The sequence below is a fragment of the Chiloscyllium punctatum genome, chromosome 1 (genome assembly GCF_047496795.1).
Source record: "Chiloscyllium punctatum isolate Juve2018m chromosome 1, sChiPun1.3, whole genome shotgun sequence".
Classification (NCBI taxonomy): Eukaryota; Metazoa; Chordata; class Chondrichthyes; order Orectolobiformes; family Hemiscylliidae; genus Chiloscyllium; species Chiloscyllium punctatum.
This window is the reverse complement of record NC_092739.1, coordinates 122,389,455-122,408,777: the sequence shown is the minus strand read 5'-3', so window position 1 is coordinate 122,408,777 and position 19,323 is coordinate 122,389,455. Positions and strand designations below refer to the sequence as shown.

The 19,323-nt window shown below is 40.9% G+C and overlaps 1 protein-coding gene across 4 annotated transcripts in view; it reads right to left on the bottom strand.

Annotated features, from left to right (window-relative positions):
* Positions 1 to 19,323, bottom strand: part of cntfr (ciliary neurotrophic factor receptor) — a 375,848-nt gene that overhangs the window by 81,653 nt on the left and 274,872 nt on the right. For all 4 annotated transcript variants that reach the window (XM_072573295.1, XM_072573296.1, XM_072573298.1 and 1 more), the window contains 2 exons: positions 15,163 to 15,280; positions 1,751 to 1,917 (listed from right to left, as the gene is read on the bottom strand). In XM_072573295.1, the coding sequence (XP_072429396.1) occupies positions 1,751 to 1,917; positions 15,163 to 15,280 (285 nt within the window). The remainder of the gene's footprint in view (positions 1 to 1,750; positions 1,918 to 15,162; positions 15,281 to 19,323) is intronic.

The following is a 19,323-nucleotide window of genomic DNA, read 5'->3' as shown; positions in this document are numbered from 1 at the left end:
GCACCAGTGAGTAGGCTATTGCTGAGCAGGCTCTGCTTGATAGTACTTGAAGACACCTTCCATCACTTTACTGATGAATGAGAGTAGACCGATGGAATGGTAATTGGCCGGGTGGGATTTGGTCTGCTTTTGTGTTCAGGACATACCTGGACAATTTTCCACATTGTCGGTTAGATGTCAGTGTTGTACTTGTAATGGAACAGCTTGGCTAGAGAAGCGATATGTTCGGCAGCACAAGTCTTCAGCACTGGTTATGGAATGTTTGACCAAGACTGCTATATCTCCTCCGTTTTTACTCACCCGATTTTGACTAAAAGCTTTATAACCTGGCATGTTAAGTATCCAGTCTTCTTCTGGCTTTAGCCACATTTCTGCCCAGTTCTCCAGTTTTGTTTTTGATATACTGTAATTTACATACATACATACAATTCAACCCTGCATTTATCTCTTGCTTGCCTATTGGAAAGGTATTTGAAATTTAATATAAAATTGAAATCTTAAAAAAAAACAACATCCAGGACAAAAAAAGTCAACATTTTAATTAATGATCAAAGCTGAAAAGCTGCAGAAATTTTGTCCAGAGGCAATGTCTAACTTTTAAATGTGTTCTTTCCATCTGCCTTGTTCTTAAGATTCTATACCTAGGTACTTGTACCCAAGATAGTGCCTTATTTGATGACATTATACACTTTTCACTGTACTCCTGTAGTTTTGTACTTGATTATGTGTGACAATAAAATCAAAATGCGTGTCACAGAGAAGCTGCAAACAAGCTTCAGTGGATATGTGAAGATAATGCACAATGTTGAGAGTGTGGCATACAAATCCAGCAGACCTCCCAGTAGGAGCAGCTGCAAAAGACAGTAGCAATGTCTTAAATTCATGGACAGTGGGGTGTAAGCACCAGCATTTGCAGTAAGTGTTCTCTTAAGTCTTTTAATTCACATTTACTTACCTGTTACCTGGTGCATCGAGGTTAAATTAAGAACTCACAACAATATAAAGAGCTATGTGATCCGCCTGTATTGCTCACAAGACAAAGCTTTTCACTATGCCTGGGTACACGTGGCAATAAATTCAATGCATTCATTCATCAGCTCCTATAATAGCAGTATACCTCCCTAATGGTACTCTTGTGCTGTTTTTTTAAACTCATTTATGGGATGAGGGCATGGCTTCTAGGCCAGCATTTGTTGCCCATCTCTAACTGCCCCTAAGAGTCAACCACATTGCTGTAGGTCTGGAGTCACAAATAGGCCAAACCAGGTGAGCACAGCAGTTTCCTCCCCTAAAGGACATTAGTGAACCAGATGGACTTTTCTGACAATTGGCAATGGATTCACAGTCACCCTTAGATGATTAATTCTAGACTTTCTTTTCCCAAGTAAATTCAAATTCAACCATCTGCCGTGGCAGGATTCATGCCCAGCTCCCCCAAACATTACCTGGGTCTCTGGATTAATTACTAATCAGCCATTGCCTCCCCTTTTGTTTAGTTTAAATTGTGAAGAACAGCTGATGTGTGTCAGCTCCTCTTCTTTACATGTTATCATGATCCTGATGACAGATTCAAACTACATTTTCATGGGTGGTTAATTCTACAATCAGAAATGAGTCAGTTTTATTGTTATAAACACAGCTCGCACATGGATGTTATTTCATGTGATCCGTAACAAACTAGCACCATTGTAAAATTGTCTTAACATTCACATTAAAGCCTCACTTAGCATTTTCAGTTGTCAAAAATCACCTATAGTATTTTCATTGAATGAGATGGATGAAGAGTTGGATCCCAGTGCGTTCTTTGCGGTCACGGTCACAGTGTATTTGCTTGTAGAAAACATTTCCAGAAATCTGATGTTGCATCTATTTTTATGGTTAGGATCCATAGTCGTCTCAATTTCCTTCTCCCCATGTCTGCAAAAGAAATTATCATGCTGTCAGAAAATAAACATACTATGTAAGCCATTATCATTTTCCTACGGAAGAAATTTCAAATAATTTCTCTTTATTGGGGGCTGAAATCTAGCTGTGCAGTTGTCATGATGTATTATAACATGCTTGTTAACATAGTACAGCTCACACATCACAAACAAAATCTATTCTACAAATATTTGAAGAGGTAATGGAAATGCAAACCTTCGTATGTACACTACTGAGTGTTGTACTAAAGCTAATGGTTTAATAATGTCCTAGATCCAAGCAGAGAAAATTGGAATAGTTGAAGTGGTATATCGGACAAACTAACACAGATTATGTATTCAAATCCAGGGGGTGCATCTTTCGACCAGGTAGCAGTGCTGCCTCTGGAATTGGTGATTCACCCTGAACAAACCTGTGCTATACCGGGCAGGACGATCTCTGAGAGACTTGTGCTCCTCAGTGATATGGTTGCCTACATGCCAGGCAGGGGATGGATGGCTGCCTCATCAGCTTGGACGAGGAGAAGGTCTCTGACCTGATGTTGCACACCTATATGTGGGACATGCTCTCCAAAATGGGCTTTGGGAAGGGACTCTGCAATTGGACCCCACTACTCTACATCAACATCGTTAGTGCAGTCTCAATGAATGGCTCCATTCAAATCTGGAGTCAGGCAAGGCTGCCTTCTTTGTGTGTTGCACAGAACCTTTTACAGAATTCATCAGGAAGGATGTGAGCCTGAGAAGGTTGACTATTCCAGGCAGTGGAGTCCAACAGATCAAAGCCTCCCTGCACATGGATGACATCACCATTTTCTGCTCGGTTCTGCTGTCAGTACACAGACCCATGAGCATCTGCAACCTGATCAAACTGGCCTCAGGAGCCAATGTAAATTGAGACTAGAACAAGGCCATGTTCTTTAGAAACAGGGCTGACTGATTCTCAATTCTTTACACAGTCAGATCAGATTACCTGAAGGTGTTGGGAATATGATTCAGAGAAGTCAAGCTATGCGTAAAAACTTGAGAGGAGTATATTGTCAAGTAGAGGCAGAAATTGGGCATTTGGAAACAGCACTCCCTCTCCATTGTGGGCAAAAACCTGGTCATCAGTTGTGAGGCACTTTCTCTGTTGGTGGACATGGTAAAGCTCATAGAGTCACAGCGTCCTACAGCACCGAGACAGGCCCTAGGGTCCAAACTGGTCCATGCTGACCAAAATGTCCAGCAACACTAACCCCATTTCCCTGCACTTAACCCATATACTTCTAAACCTTACCTATTCATGTATTAGTCTAAACGTCTTTTAAAAGTTGTTAATATACATGTCTCAACCACTTCCACTTGCAGCTCATTCCATATGCATACCACCCTTTGTATAAAAATGTTGCCCCCCAGATCCTCTTTTATTCTTTCCCTTCTAACCTTAAACTGATGCCCTCTAGTCCTTGATTCCCCAGCCTTGGGAAAAAGACTGAGTGCATTCACCCTATCCATGCCTCTCATGATCTTATACATTTCCATAATATCCCCCTTCAGTCTCCCATGCTCTAAAGAAAAATGTCCTAGCTTATCTGAACTCATCCTATACCTCAGACTGTTGAATCCTGGTTACATCCTTGCAAATTTCTTCTGCATTCTTTCCAGTTTAATAATGTCCTTCTTATAACAACGTGACCAAAACTGAACACAATATTCCAAGTGCAGCCTCACCAACGTCCTGTATAACTGCAACATAACTTCTATACTGCATGCCCTGAATGATGAAGGTCAGTGTTCCAAAAGCTTGATTCACTGCTCTATCTACCTGTGACTCCACCTGTGAGCCTGAACTCCAAAATCCCTCTGTTCCACTCCACTCCTTAAGGCTCTACCATTCACCACGAAACTCCTACCTTGATTTGACTTTCCAAACTACAAGACCTCACACTTATCTATATTAAACTCCATTTGCCATTTCTTGGTCCACCTCCCCTGATCAAGGTCCTGCTGCAATTTCTGAGAACCTTCCTGACTGTCCACGATATTCCTATTTTAGTGTCATCTGCAAACTTACTAATCATGTCTTGGACATTCTCATTCAAAACATTGATATAGATACCAAACAGCAATGGGACTAGCACGGACCCCTGAGGCACTCCACTAGTCACAGGCCTCCAGTACAACAAGTATCCTTCCACTATTACCCTCTGCTTCCTATCATCAAGCCAATTGTGCATCCAATTTGCCAATTCCCCCTGGAATCCATGCAATGTAACTTTTCATAGCAGCCTTCCATGTGGAACCTTATCAAAGGCCTTACTGAAATCCATATGGATGACGTCTACCAGCTTGCCCTCGTCAACATTCCTGGTCACTTCCTCAAATAACTTTAACAAATTTGATAGGCATGATCTCCCACGCACAAAGCTATGCTGACTATGCCTAATCAAACCCTGTCTTTCTAAATGCATATATACCATATCTCTCAGAATCTTCTCAAGTAACTTACCTACCATAGATGTTAGGCTTACTGGCCAATAGGTCCCAAGGTTTTTTTTGCAGCCCTTCTTGAATAAAGGCACAACATTCGCTACCCTCCAGTCCTCCAGGATTTCACACGTAGCTAACAATGATGCAAAGGTTTCAGCCAGGGCCCCTGTAATTTCTTCTCTAGCCTCTAGCGGTGTTCTTGGATATATCTGGTCAGAGTCAGGAGATTTATCCACCTTCATACATTCTAATACATCCAACATCTCCTCGACTGTGATATGGATGGTCCCCAAGATATCACTACCAACTTCTCCAAGTTCCCAAGTCTTCATATCTTCACAATAAACACAGAGGAGAAATATTCTTGAGCACCTCACCCATCTCCTGCAGTTCTACACATACATGTCCACTTTGGTCCTTGAGGAATCCTATTCTCTCTCTAGTTATTCATTTTCCTTTAATATACTGAAAGAACCTCTTTGGATTCATCCTCATCTTCTCAGCCAAGGCTATCACATGCACCCTTTTCGCCCTCCTGATTTCCTTCTTCAGTAAACTCCTGTAATCCCTATATAGCTCCAGGGATTCCTTTGATCCCAGCTGCCTATACCTGAGCCATGTCACCTTCTTTTTTCTGGTCAAAGCCTCAATATCTCTTGACATCCAGGGTTCTCTATTCCTGCCAACCTTGCCGTTCACCCTCACAGGAACAAATAGACCTTGAACTCTAGCTATCTTAAAGGTCCCTTTGCCTGCAAACAAACTACTCCAATCAACCCCTGCAAGCTCCTGTCTAATTCCATCAAAATTTGCAATGACCCATTCCCAGAACCTGCAACAGTGCCAGCTGAGGCATCTTCCATTCCATTGGGAGATCTAAGATGGACCGTGTCCACAAGGTACCATGCATAAAACTCTCGATAAGAGGAGGAAGAATATACCCAATGCCGCCCTCATCCTGATGTTCATCTTTGTCTGTATGTGCATAGCCTCTCGGTACACAAACACCAAGTGTCACTATGTTTTGAGGTTCTACCTATCCCTGCTGTTGCAAAGGATGTGTCTGACCTCGCTCCAAGTAGTTGGACCAATCCATATCACCTGTCTTTTGTGGAGAAATTTGCTAAGAAATACATCTTTGACCCCCAGTCCATCAGGGAGTAGTTGAAATATAGTGCCCTTGAGACCCAATAGGGAAAGGAGAGGGTGGATTCTGTCAGATTGTTCCCCGAGTAGACTGTCAAAGTCAGTTGGCAGAATTTTCCAACAATCACCAAGACAACGCTTGGCTGGTCATGAGAAAGACACTGCCTGTGAGATCCTTCACATACACCCCATCCGTCTCTGCCACTGCATGCTGCCCTCAAAGTGGCTGTGGAGAGGGTAGTGACTGGAATGCATCTTTACAAACAGGAAATCTGGTGAGAAATGCAATAGTTTTTGTCGAGCTTCATTCTGAGCAACACTGTGATGCAGGATTCTGTTCCTACTGTCAGTTCACCAGGACACACACCGAGACAAATATTGACTGTGCCTGAGAACCATTAACTTGGTGAAATTTGCTGTTTGGTCTTCCTGAAACTTGTTGGTCTTCCATAGCAATGAGTTTACCTTGAATGAGTATTGCAGACTGGCATATTTCAAGGTTAAGGACTATGTGCTGAGGGACGCACTAAAGCCTGGAGCAGACCACGCCGAGGTACAATGGGAAAAGACCACTGTCTGAAGTCTTTCTGCCAAAGAACAATGGGGGTCCATTCAGTTATCAGAACCTCCCAGTACCTCAAATGCATGTAAATATAGTCTTGTATAATTAACAAATGCCTTGAGTTTCTTTGTTCTATGTACGTAAAGACTATACAGAGTTGAACTGCTCCAGTGACTATGAATGTATATAAGTATATTTTTAAAATAAAAGCGATGTCAATTGAACTAAGCTAATAATAGATTAATTTTACACCCCTTTAGAGTTCAATTTAAATACTTCTCCTCCATTGTTCAGTGCTTCTAAGCAGGCAAAAGAAAGGTTGCCACATAGGGAGCTTGCTATAATTCAGATAATAGGTAAGCCAATATCAATTAAATCTATGCAAAAAGGCTTTTCATTCACAGCCATGATTGAATTAAGTGAACATCATATCTTTTACATGTAACTAGAAACTACAATACTTTTGAACCTCATCACAAGTAATAGCTAAATTTGCTTTGCAGGATTCAGATTTTCATTGTCTGAGAATAATACAAAGATGTGAATAGGCCTTGCCAGTTGGGCAATGTCTTGAGGCAGAGGGGTCAATGGCAATGCATATGGAGATATACTTGGGGCTGTTTTCCTTGCCTCACTAGTTCTTGTAATACTGTATTGCAGTTTGTGTGGAGATAATCTTGAGGAACTATATGATCAATTACAAACAACCAATGTATTCAAACTTTTGCAAAAGGTGCAAAAGTTTTTATATTTTCTCTTTCTATGGCTTACCTATTATTTCTAATGAAAGCAAGATGCAATTAATAGGTTAAACTAAGGTCAAATTATTCTTAATTCTTCTCCCAAAGGACATCACAGAATGTATAATATTATATCCTGGAAATGCAATGTGGAAACAAAGATGTTTTTATCAACTCATCAGTAAACAATACTAGACGTTACACTATTCAGTGGCAGCTTGGTTAGAAGGGAAGACTTGAAGGTCTTCCAGCTAATACCTAAATATAATAAGAATTGTATCTGAGGTGATATGCAAATCAAAAAGATTTACACCAAAACATTGTAACTGGTTGCAGTAAAAGAAGGCTGTTGCCTGCATCAATTAGTTGCTCAGCATCTTGGAGGAAATAGCAATAGTGACTGTATGTCTCTTTGGGAAAGCCTTGGCACAAGGGCCTGGAATAACATAATAGGTATTATGAGAACAAAGTGTATCGTAGTGGACTTTGACATCTAGAACATTACAGCGGTTGGTACCTTGCAAGCTGCCCTGCTGAAATTGCTCGAAGGGATAAAGTTAGTTGTCTATTATAAAGCTTGACTTTGAGCATTACACGGAAGCACAGCTGTTATGTAAAAGTATAAACATGTGCTTACATTTCCAAATGCTCTTAATGCTGTTCAATCACATTTTGACAGGGTATATGTACATGAGTGTTCAAGAGGCTACTGAGTTGTACCAAGCATCATAGCTCTTGTCCACACACCATCTATCTAGTGAGGGCTCAAATCAGTTATTTAAAGACCAAACACTATCCATCTAATCTGTAGGAATGGATAAAGGGAAAAAGTGAGACAATTGTGAAGTGGTGATTTTGCCAATTGTGGGATTGCAGGTGAATGGGATTTTTGCTTGGAGGCAGGTTGGCTCGGCATATGGAATCACATGGCTACTCGCAACTTAAATGTCCATAGTCAAATGGTTGCCCAATTATGTGGCAAGGTGGGTAGGACGTTGCAGGCACTCTGTTACCTCACAGAGTCAAAAGTCCAGGTGCCACACTTGAATGCCCTAAATCTCCATCTATCTCCTCTGTTATGTTTGAATTGCCTTTTGTAGAGATTGACTTCCTCTTTATTATCCTGCTAGCTCCCTCCATCCTCTCTGACTTTTCTTACGATCGCCATGACCCAATCTTCCTCCCTCAGATGGCTGTGACCCACCTCCCTGGACAGCTGCTACCTGAGCACAATACAATGGCTCAATCTGCTCACCTCTCATCCAGCAAAGCCTTCCGACAAGATCTCCAGATCGAAGATGCTTGAACAAACAAACAATGCACCAAGAGAAGGCTAATTGCTGTCACAGGGAACTGGCTTGTTCACAGAACCAGAATAAATAAGCCTTCACTTTGGAGCTGGAATTCTTCCTACTCACCTCCAGATATCACCACAAATTAGTGTCCAAAAAAACTGCATAATCCTAGCGAGGGATGCTTAACACTATGATCAGCGTTTCATTATCTGTAGATAAGCTCCCTGTCTTGCTGTACTGAGGAGGACAAGCATAAAGGGAAAGGCTGTACATTGCATATAAGGTCAGTAGAAATGGTCCTTTTTTTGCACATATATCAGTAATTTGGTTTGAAAGTTCTTGCACATGAACAAAGGTTTCCTAGGTGTCAGACATGTATTTAGTGAGAAAATAATAATTAAACATTTCTAATGCAGTATGTAACTATTTTTAAGTTTTCTTATCCATATCTGATATATATCATTGATACAGTTTTCTTTCATTAACATCAGACTCTTTCAGCTCTCAAAAACCTGAGTAGCAAAAGAAAGCTAAGATCTGTGTTCTCTTTTTAATGCAGTGCGGACATTAGTATTGCTAAAGAATGACCTTGATACAGTAATTTGCATTGAAACGCATTTAGGGTCTTGGCACCAGAATGGCTTCAAATGGAAATTAACATTTTATATGTATAATTCAAGCTCAGGAACCCACAGACTAATGATCATCTAGCAGACAGCACACTCGGTGTCTCCTCAGACAATGGTTGTCCTACATATGGGGATAGTGGGCTGCATTACTTTCCATTAGCATAGGAGCTGACAGCATCATTAAGCAGACTCACATTTGAGAAATACTAATGAAGCAAAGCCAGTGAGTGCTCACCAGGCAGGAAGGTGACTATTACTGTGGCAAACAAACCGCAAAAATATTAACCTTTGAAGTTCCAAATACTTTATCATACACTTTCTATTACACAAGCATAAAATAATTCACATCAAACTTTACCAACAGAAACCATTCCTTAGAATTTAAGTGATCTATAACCCAAATTATGCGTTAAAGTCCATTTTTATGAAGCTCTGTTGACAGTGTGGTGTTTTTGAAGAATATAGAAGCAATCGGTATACTTGGTTCATTTGATAGGTGACATATACTAAGGAGAATGCCTCACTGAGTTTCATGTTATTGATAGAGGATTAAAGGGGCCCGGTATTCACATGTCTGTGCTGTACCAGTGTGGAAAAATAATCCATTATTTTGCCTTTTTCTCTTTAAAAGTTGCAGCTCTTTGAAATCTTGTAGGATTGTGCACTTCCAGACAACTCATACTACTGATCAGGTTCTCCAGATGTAAGCCATTCTGGTATTGAGTCTGCTGCACCATTCAATGAGATCATGGCTGATCTGATCATCCTCAACTCCACTTTCCTGACTTTTCCCTATCATGCTGGCTCCCTCACTGATTAAAAAAATCTGCTTCAGCTTTGAGTATACTTAATCTCAGGATCAACAGCCCTCAGCAGTAAAGAATTCTTCAGATTAACTGCCCTCTAAGAGAAGACATTCCTCTTTACCTACTAGAGAAGGTACAAAACATGACCTACTCTTGGGAAATAAGGCAAAGCAGGTGACTGAGGTGTCAGTGTGGGAGCACTTTGGGGCCAGCGACCATAATTCTATTTGTTTTAAAATAGTGATGGAAAAGTATAGACCAGATCTAAAAGTTGCAGTTCTAAATTGGAGGAAGGCTAATTTGACGGTATTAGGCAAGAACTTTCAAAAGCTGATTGGGGGCAGGTGTTAGGTTAAAATGAAAAGAAGGTAGATGTAGGAAATGCTGGATGACTGAAGAAATTGAGGGTTTTGGTTGAGAACCAGAAGGAAGCATATGTCAAGCGTAGACAAGATAGATCGAATGAATCCTTAGAAGAGTATAAAGGCAGTAGGAGTATACTTATGAGGGAAATCAGGAGGGCAAAAAGGGGACATGAGATAGCTTTGGCAAATAGAGTTAAGGAGAACCCAAAGGGTTTTTACAAATACATTAAGGACAAAAGGGCAACTAGGGAGAGAACAGGGCTCCTCAGAGATCAGCAAGGCGACCTTTGTTTGCATCACAGGGATGAGTATTTTGCATCAGTGTTTACTCTGTAAAAGGACATGGAAGATAAAGAATGTAGGGAAATAGATGGTGACATCTTGAAAAAGGTCCATATTAGAGGGGAGGAAGTGCTGGATGTCTTGAAATGGTTAAAGGTAGATAAATCCCCAGGGCCTGATCAGGTGTACCCAAGAACTCTGTGGGAAGCTAGAGAAGTGATTGCTGGGCCTCTTGCTGAGATATTTGTATCATCGATAGTCACAGGTGAGGTGCCGGAAGACGGGAGGTTGGCTAACGTGGTGCCACTGTTTAAGAAGGGTGGTAAGGACAAGCCAGGGAACAATAGACTAGTGAGCCTGACCTCGGTGGTGGGCAAGTTATTGGAGGGAAACCTGAGGGACAGGATGTACATGTATTTGGAAAGACAAGGACTGATTAGGGATAGTCAACATGGCTTTGTGCGTGGGAAATCATGTCTCACAAACTTGATTGAGTTTTTTGAAGTAACAAAGAGGATTTATGAGCATAGAGTGGTAGATGTGATCTATATGGACTTCAGTAAGGCGTTCGACAAGGTTCCCCATGGGAGACTGATTAGCAACGTTAGAAATCACAGAATACAGGAGAACTAGCCATTTGGATACAGAACTGGCTCAAAGGTAGGAGAGGGTGGTGGTGGAAGGTTGTTTTTCAGACTGGAGGCCTGTGACCAGAGGAATGCCACAAGAATCGGTGTTGGCTTTTTGTCATTTCCATAAACGATTTGGATGCGAGCATAACAGGTACAGATAGTAAGTTTGCAGATGACACCAAAATTGGAGGTGTAGTGGACAGCGAAGAAGGTTACCTCAGTTTATAACAGGATCTTGACCAGATGGGCCAATGGGCTGAGAAGTGGCAGATGGAGTTCAATTCAGATAAATGCGAGGTGCTGCATTTTGGGAAAGCAAATCTTAGCAGGATTTGTACACTTAATGGTAAGGTCCGAGGGAGTGTTGCTGAACAAGGAGACCTTGGAGTGCAGGTTCATAGCTCCTTGAAAGTGGAGTCGCAGGTAGATAGGATAGTGAAGAAGGCGTTTGGTATGCTTTCCTTTATTTGTCAGTATTGAATACAGGAGTTGGGAGGTCATGTTGCGGCTGGACAGGAAATTGGTTAGGCCACTGTTGGAATATTGCATGCAATTCTGGTCTCCTTCCTATCGGAAAGATGTTGTGAAACTTGAAAGGATTCAGTAAAGATTTACAAGGATGTTGCCAGGCTTGGAGGATTTGAGCTATAGGGTGAGGCTAAACAGGCTGAGGCTGTTTTCCCTGGAGCGTCGGAGGCTGAGGAGTGCCCTTATAGAAGTTTACAAAATTATGAGGGGCATAGATAGAGTAAATAGACAAAGTCTCTTTCCTGGGGTCGGGGACTCCAGAACTAGAGGGTATAGGTTTAGGATGAGAGGGGAAAGATATGAAAGAGACCTAAGAGGCAATATTTTCACACAGAGGGTGACACGTGTATGGATTGAGTTGCCAGAGGAAGTGGTGGAGGCTGGTACAATTACAACATTTAAGACACATTTGGATGTGTACATGAATAGGAAGGGTTTGGAGGGATATGGGCAGAGTGCTGGCAGGTGGGACTAGATTGGGTTGGGATATCTGGTCAGCATGGATGGGTTGGACCGAAGGGTCTGTTTCCATTCTGCACATCTCTATGACTCCATGACACTGACTGATTAGGGATGGTCAACATGGCTTCATGCGTGGGAAATCATGTCTCACAAATTTTGTTGAGCTTTTTGAAGAAGTAACAAAGAGCATCGGTGAGGACAGAGAGATGGACGTGATCTATATGGGCTTCAGTAAGGCGTTGGACAAGGTTCTCCAGGGGGACTGATAAGCAAGATTAAATCTCATGGAATACCGGGAGAACTAGCCATTTGGATACAGAACTGGCTCAAAGGTAGACAACAGAGGGTGGTGGTGGAGGGTTGTTTTTCAGACTGGACGCCTGTGACCAGTGGAGTGTCACAAGGATCGGTGTTGGGTCCAGTACTTTTCGTAATTTATATAAAGGATTTGGATGCGAGCATAAGAGGTACTGTTAGCAAGTTTGCAGATGACACCAAAATTGGAGACTAAAAAAGAGAAAATCCTGGAAAATCTCAGCAAGTCTGGCAGCATCTGTAAGTGAGAGAAAAGAGCTGATGTTTCCAGTCTAACTGACCTTTTGTCAAAGCTTTTTACCAAAATTGGAGATGTAGTCGAATAAGGCTACCTCAGACTACAACAGGATCTTGACCAGATGGGCCAATGGGCTGAGAAATGGCAGATGGAGTTTAATTTAGATAAATACGAGGTGCTGCATTTTGGGAAAGCAAATCTTATCAAGACTTATACACTTAATGGTAAGGTCCTAGGGAGTGTTGCTGAACAAAGAGACCTTGGAGTGCAGGTTCATAGCTTCTTGAAAGTGAAATCGCAGAAAGATAGGATAGAGAAGAAGGCATTTGGTATGCTTTCCTTTAACGGTCAGAGTACTGAGTACAGGCACTGGGAGGTCATGTTGTGGCTGTACAGGACATTAGTTAGTCCACTTTTGGAATACTGCATTCAATTTTGGTCTCCCTGCTATAGGAAGTGTGTTGTGAAACTTGAAATAGTTCAGAACAGGGTTGGAGGGCTTGAGCTACAGTGAGAGGCTAAATATGGTGGAGTAGTCTCCTTCGAGTGTTGCAGGCTAAGGGATGACCTTGCAGAAGTTTATAAAATCATTAGGGGCATGGATAGGGTGAATATCCAAGGTCTTTTCCCCAAGGTAGTGGAATCCAAACTAGAGGGCATAGGTTTAAGGTGAGGGGGAAAGATTTGAAAGGGCCAACTTTGTCATGCAGATGGTGGTGTGTTTATGGAAAGACCTGCCAGAGGAAGTGGTGGAGGCTGGTACAATTACAACATATAAAAGGCATCTGGCTGGGTACATGAATAAGAGCTTCGAAGGATCTGGGACAAATGCTGACAAATGGGACTAATTATTTTCTACAATATCAGGTTGGTATGGACGAGTGGAACAAAAAGGTCTGCTTCCATGCTGCACAACCCCAAGACTCCATGCTGTGGGGAAACAAACTTTCTGCATTTAACCTGTCACGATTCCAAGAATGTTGTATGTTTCAAGAAGGTTGCCTCTTATCCTCCTAAAATCCAATGAGCAACAAATCCTTTCTACCTGGTATCAGCCAAGTGAACCTTCTCTGGATTGCATCCAATGCCATTATGTCTTTCTTTTGATAAGGGGCCCAAAATTGTTGACACTATTCCAGCTGTGGTCTGACTCATGCCTTGTGCGGTTTTAGCAAAATAGCCCTGCTTCTATACTCTATTCCCTTTGAAATAAAGGAAAGCATTCCATTTGCTTTTCCTAATACCTGTTGAACTTGAATACTAGCTTCTGAAGATTTATGCATAAGAACTTCCAAATTCCTCTGTTCTGTAGCTGTCTTTCTCTATTTAAATAATGTTCAACTCTCCTATTTTTCCAATGAACACAACCTTACATTTTCTCAAGTTATATTCCATAATGTAAGGTAATTGTGAAAGAGTTGAACTGGTATCCTGGTCAATATTTATGTATTAAACCAACATCACAAACAAAAAGAGACTAGCTGGCCATTAACACAATTCTGTTTGTGGAAACATATCAGACTCATTGGCGGTCCCTCAGAGACGAGGACGACTCTCTTTCACTTCCTTTTTCTGTGCATGTAATTTATTTAAACGTAAAGGGGAGGTAACCCTGTGGAAAAATTAAGTTGAGCCTGAAGCCTGAAACCTGAGTATTGCTGCATTCTTGAATTTGGCTTTCACCTATTCGGGAAATTCTGGAAATATGGTAAAAATTGAAGTGGCCTCGGGATTATGCATTGTCAAAATATTGTCTGCTTTTTATATCTCACCCACATACTCATTCTTTGTACTTTTTGTACTGTGATTGCTAACTTCTGGTGGCATCATTTTTAAGCCAGATCCTTCCCTCAAGCATTCACAAATATGCACTTTCCAGATGTAATTAATGAATTGTGATACAGACCTGAAATTTTGGCTGGTGTTCTCCTTGCACAGAGGTTCAAAAGTCACTGACACTGTGTGCCCTGCTACCCCAATGGTGATTAAATTAGCCAAAACCAATAGTGTCTGCATACTTCAGTTCCACAATGGGCCATGTGCTTAAAATCTCAGCTAATTGGTCAACCATAGTCGCACGTTAAATCTTGTTGGCACCAAGTTCTTCAATTGCACCCTGAAAAGTCTTTTGGGCTTTCATAAAATCCTTGTTTTGAAATAAGTATTTATTCAGACTTATCATTCAAGAGTCATCATTAAAGGTTTGAGCAGTTGTGTTGATGGAATTTACCTGATGCTGTCAAAAATTGATTGTGAACTTATAAGCAGAAAGCAATGTTCAGTGTAAATTGAGTTTCTACAATTTTTGCAGTAGACATTAAAAATTTGCACTAATAGCATGCTGAACTCCCCAACCTATTTCACCGGAGATGAATTTAATCACTGTTGTCACTCATGGGATCTCCGTTTCTGAGCCTTTAAGAAGGCTGTAAGCAGCAGCAGAGCTCGAAATTTGTTTTAAACCTGTTCAACTGTATTTCTTAATTTATTGGAAAAAAAGGACTTTTGATTCAATATGACTAGTAACTTGCGCTACATAGAATTCTGGAAGTGATTTTTGGTTATTTAAAAATTGATCCCTCACTGGTGCTAGACCACACACTGATTGAAATTCATACTTCTTATGGTTAATTCCATTTTCAGTGGTATTCATTAAATTGCACCAAGTTACTGCCCTTAACCATATCAATAAAGATATTTTAAAACTCAAGGAAAAAATGCTAAGAAAAATAAAACAGAATAAACAGGGCGGTTAGGCCAGAACAGACCTTACAGAGATGTCGAATTCAGTTGGGATGTAAGTTGGACTTGACAGCTGCCATGTGCAGTAGAAGGTCTCTGGGTAAGCATTGGATCTGCATAGTATGGTTGGTGACACTGGAGGATCTAGTTTTGAACAAAAAAGAGAATATTCAAAATGAATGCAACTTGTAATTGACACAATTCATTAAAAACTATTTCTTCTAAAGTTCAAAATATTCATCCATTTACCAACTCTATTTTAAAGTAAAGTTGAGGCTTACACAACATAACAGGCATACATTGTAGAAGAATGAGGGGGTGATCTTATAGAAACATATAAAATTATGAAGGGATTTGATTAGATAGAAGCAGGAAAGTTGTTTACACTGGCAGGTGAAATTAGAACTGGGGTGCATAGCATTAATATAAGGGGGAGCAGTCTTAGGACTGAGTTGAGGAGGAATTTCTTCATACAAAACGTTGTGAATCTGTGGAATTCCTTGAGAAGCAGTTCAGGCTACCTCACTGGATTTTTTTAAAGCAAAGATAGATTTTTGAAAAGTAAAGGAATAAAGGTTTATGGCAAGCGGGCAGGTAAGTGGAGCTGAGTCCATGAAAAGATCAGCCATGATCTTATTGAATGGCAGAGCAGGCTGGAAGGGTCGGATGGCCTACTTCTATCTCTTATATTCTTACAACAAAAAACAGGGTATGAGACTAAGCACTACAGTTATATCAAAGAGATAGCAAGGAGACAATAGACTGCATGGCCTCTGTCTGTGCTGCAATTCCATCCCCAACAGTGCAATGAGGGGATCAACACCATATGGATTGCAGTGGTTCAGACAGGTAGCTCCCCACCACCTTTGCAAGGTTAAGTTGGGATGGGCAATAGATGCTAGCCTAGCCAGAGATGTCCATGTCCAACAAATATTTATAACCTCAAAATGGATTCAAAACATAAACCAAATTGGCAAGAGAAATAAGTTAAATTGTGTTCCTTTCTGCCTCATTATGCTGAGGCACCAGCTACTACATTCCAGGATAAGCTCCCAGGATGGAAGGTTGGAGAGCTCAACTCTTTCTATCGAGAGGTCACTTGTAAGAGGTCAGAGAAGACATTTGGCATGCTTGCCTTCATTACTCAACTTTAAGTAAAGGAGTTGGGATGTCATATTGAGATTGTACAAGACATTGATGAGGCCAATTACAGGAAAGGATATTAAACTGGGCAGGGTTCAGAAGAGATTTACAAGGATGTTGTTGGGTATGGAAGGGCTTGCGTTCTTTGGAATCGGCTGGGATGTTTTTCACTGGAGTGCAGGAGGTTGAGGGGTGAACTTAATGTGGTTTATAAAATCATGTGGGGCACAGATAAGGTGAATGACAAGTGTTCTTTACGTAGGCTGGGTGAGTTCAAAACTAGGGGACATATTTTTAAAGTGAGAGATGAAGGATTTAGAAAGGTCATTAGGGGCAACCCTTTTTTTAAAAAATAGAGAGTGGTTCATGTGTGGAATGCAAGTGATGGTTGCAGGTAAAGTTGCAATGTTTAGAATACCTTTAGATAAGTTCATGAATCGGAAAGGTTTGCAGTGTTATGGGCTATTCTTAGGCAGGTGGGACTAGTTTAGTTTGGGAACATAGTTGGCATGGACTTTTGGACCGAAGGGTCTGTTTCCATGCTATATGATTCTATGACTAAGTATATAGGATACTGACAGCAATTTTCAAATTTTAAAAAGGAGTGAGTGTACATACTTGTACCAGGTGTTGAGGAACCTAATTGACGTTGTAATTTCATTATAAATCCTTTTGAATCAGGCAGAGCTGGCTCAATAGGCTGAATTGCCCACTCCTGCTCCTCACTCTCACGTTATTACGCCTCATGGCAACTTATCATTTTATAATAAAACCCTCTCACCAGAGGTGGCAGGAAGGAATAGTATCGGGAAGTCATCGATGGGGCACTAGGTATCTGCTCTGGATATTAGCAGTAGAACTCAGGACTAAGAACAAACAGTAATGTAGTTTGATCTGTTTAGAATCTGAGCTCTGCCAAATACAGATATACCAATCAGCTGTTGTAGTGTCTACCCTAATGTCATTGGGAAAAGAAAAATCATTTCTCAGTGTGCTTAGAGCTATGAAGGAAATGGTAATGGTTTGATAATGAACAAAATCAGACCCTTCTTCTGAAGTGTCACTGGACCCTAAACAGTAACTCTGCTTTTTCTCCACAGATGCTACCAGACCTGCTGAGTTTTTCCAGCAAATTCTTATTTTGTTTCTGATTTCCAAAATATGCACTTCTTTGTTTTTATTTTGTTTTCTGGTTTATAATGGATAGCTCAGCCGACATTTTTTTTTAAATTCATAGGTTGTGGGCATTGCTAGCTGGGCCAGCAATTATCGCCCATCCTAGTTGCCTTTGAGAAGGTGGTGGTGAGCTGTATTCTTGAACAGTTGAAGTTCATTTCCTAAAGGTCGTTCAACAATGCCACTAGGGAGGCAATTCCAGGATTTTGACCCAGCGTTAGTCAACAAGTAGTGATATATTTCCAAGTCAAGATGGTGAGTGATTTGAGGGCAGCTTTTCAGGTTCTCATGTAGCTGCTACCCTTGTCCTTCTAGATGGAAGTGGGTCTGGAAGGTGCGATCTAAGGACCTTTGGTGAATTTCTGTAGTGTATCTTGTAGATGGTACACACTGCTGCTACTGAGCAGCGGTGATGCAGGGGCTTATTGTTTTTGAGTGTGGTGGCAGTCAAGCAGGCTGCTTTGTCCTGGATAGTATACACATCCAGAATGACATGGGGAGTATTCAGTCACGCTCCTGACTTGTACAAAATAGATGGTGGACAGGCGCTGGGGAGTCATGAGATGAGTTACCCTTTGCACTATTCCCAGCCTCTGATCTGCTCTTGTAGCTACTGTGCTTAAGTAGTGAATCCAGTTCTGGTCAATTGTTGACTAACGCTGGGTCAAAATCCTGGAATTGCCTCCCTAATGGCATTGTTAAACGACCTATAGGAAATGAGCTTCAACTGTTCAAGAATACAACTCACCACCACCTTCTCAAAGGCAACTAGGATGGGCGATAATTGCTGGCCCAGCTAGCAATGCCCACAACCTATGATTGAATTTTTAAAAAGTGCTGGCTGAGCTAGGATGTTGATCATGGGGGATTCAGTTACAATATCATCATTGAATGTCAAGGGGCAGTGATTAGATTATTTCTTTTTGAAGATGGTCATTGTTTGGCATTTGTGTGGCATGAATGCTACTTGCCACATGGGGAAAACCATTGGATTGTTCAACAGAACTTTCCTCTGACAGTAATTAGCAGATTTAGCTAAATTTAGCAGATTTTCATTCAAAAGAAGATGTTATGCAAATTTATAACCTGGGAAGGGAGGAAGAGCTTCTGCAGTTTTGAGATTCTAGTGGAAGACTGAGTCACACCTTGAAACAGTGTGATCAATATGGATTACAACACAGGATCTTAAAAGAAGAAAATTAGTCATTACAGTATTTACTTGTTTTTTCTCTCTTCAAAAGCTTTGGCGAAATGAGGGGAAAGTTCAAAGTCATTATTTATTGAACATGTAACGGTTTGTTTTAATTTGCTACCATTCTTTGTCAAAAATAGCTTTATTCATGCAAAACATGTACCAAAATTATGAAAGCCTAACTAGAGCAGGCATTTTTAGCATGGATTTCATATTACATCCTGCAATTAAGCAAAATAAATTACCTTGAAAATTATTCTCCCAAGACTTAACAGTGCATACCTAGGAACAATTAAGTGCATGACCTGACATACCATTGCATACAGAGCATGTTCACTAAACTCACTGCCCCTCAGGGGGTTAATTCCCTTATAGAGCCTAATCCATTGAATTCCGCTGATGATAATGAATGCATGAATACACAAATTAAGGTAGCATATTCTGCAGTTCAAAGTATTCGCAGCAACTATGCAGTTCCCTGCAAGCCTGATCTCACTTAGAGCTCAGCAGTATATTTTACCATTAACTAACATCATTGTACGAAGCAATGTATTGCACAAGATTTTCAATTATCCAAGTAATAATACACAGCTCTTAAGAGTTCTGCACACTAGCTCTACAACACATTCTAAACTCCCAACACTTACATTTAAATAGCTGTCAACTATGGTAGGAA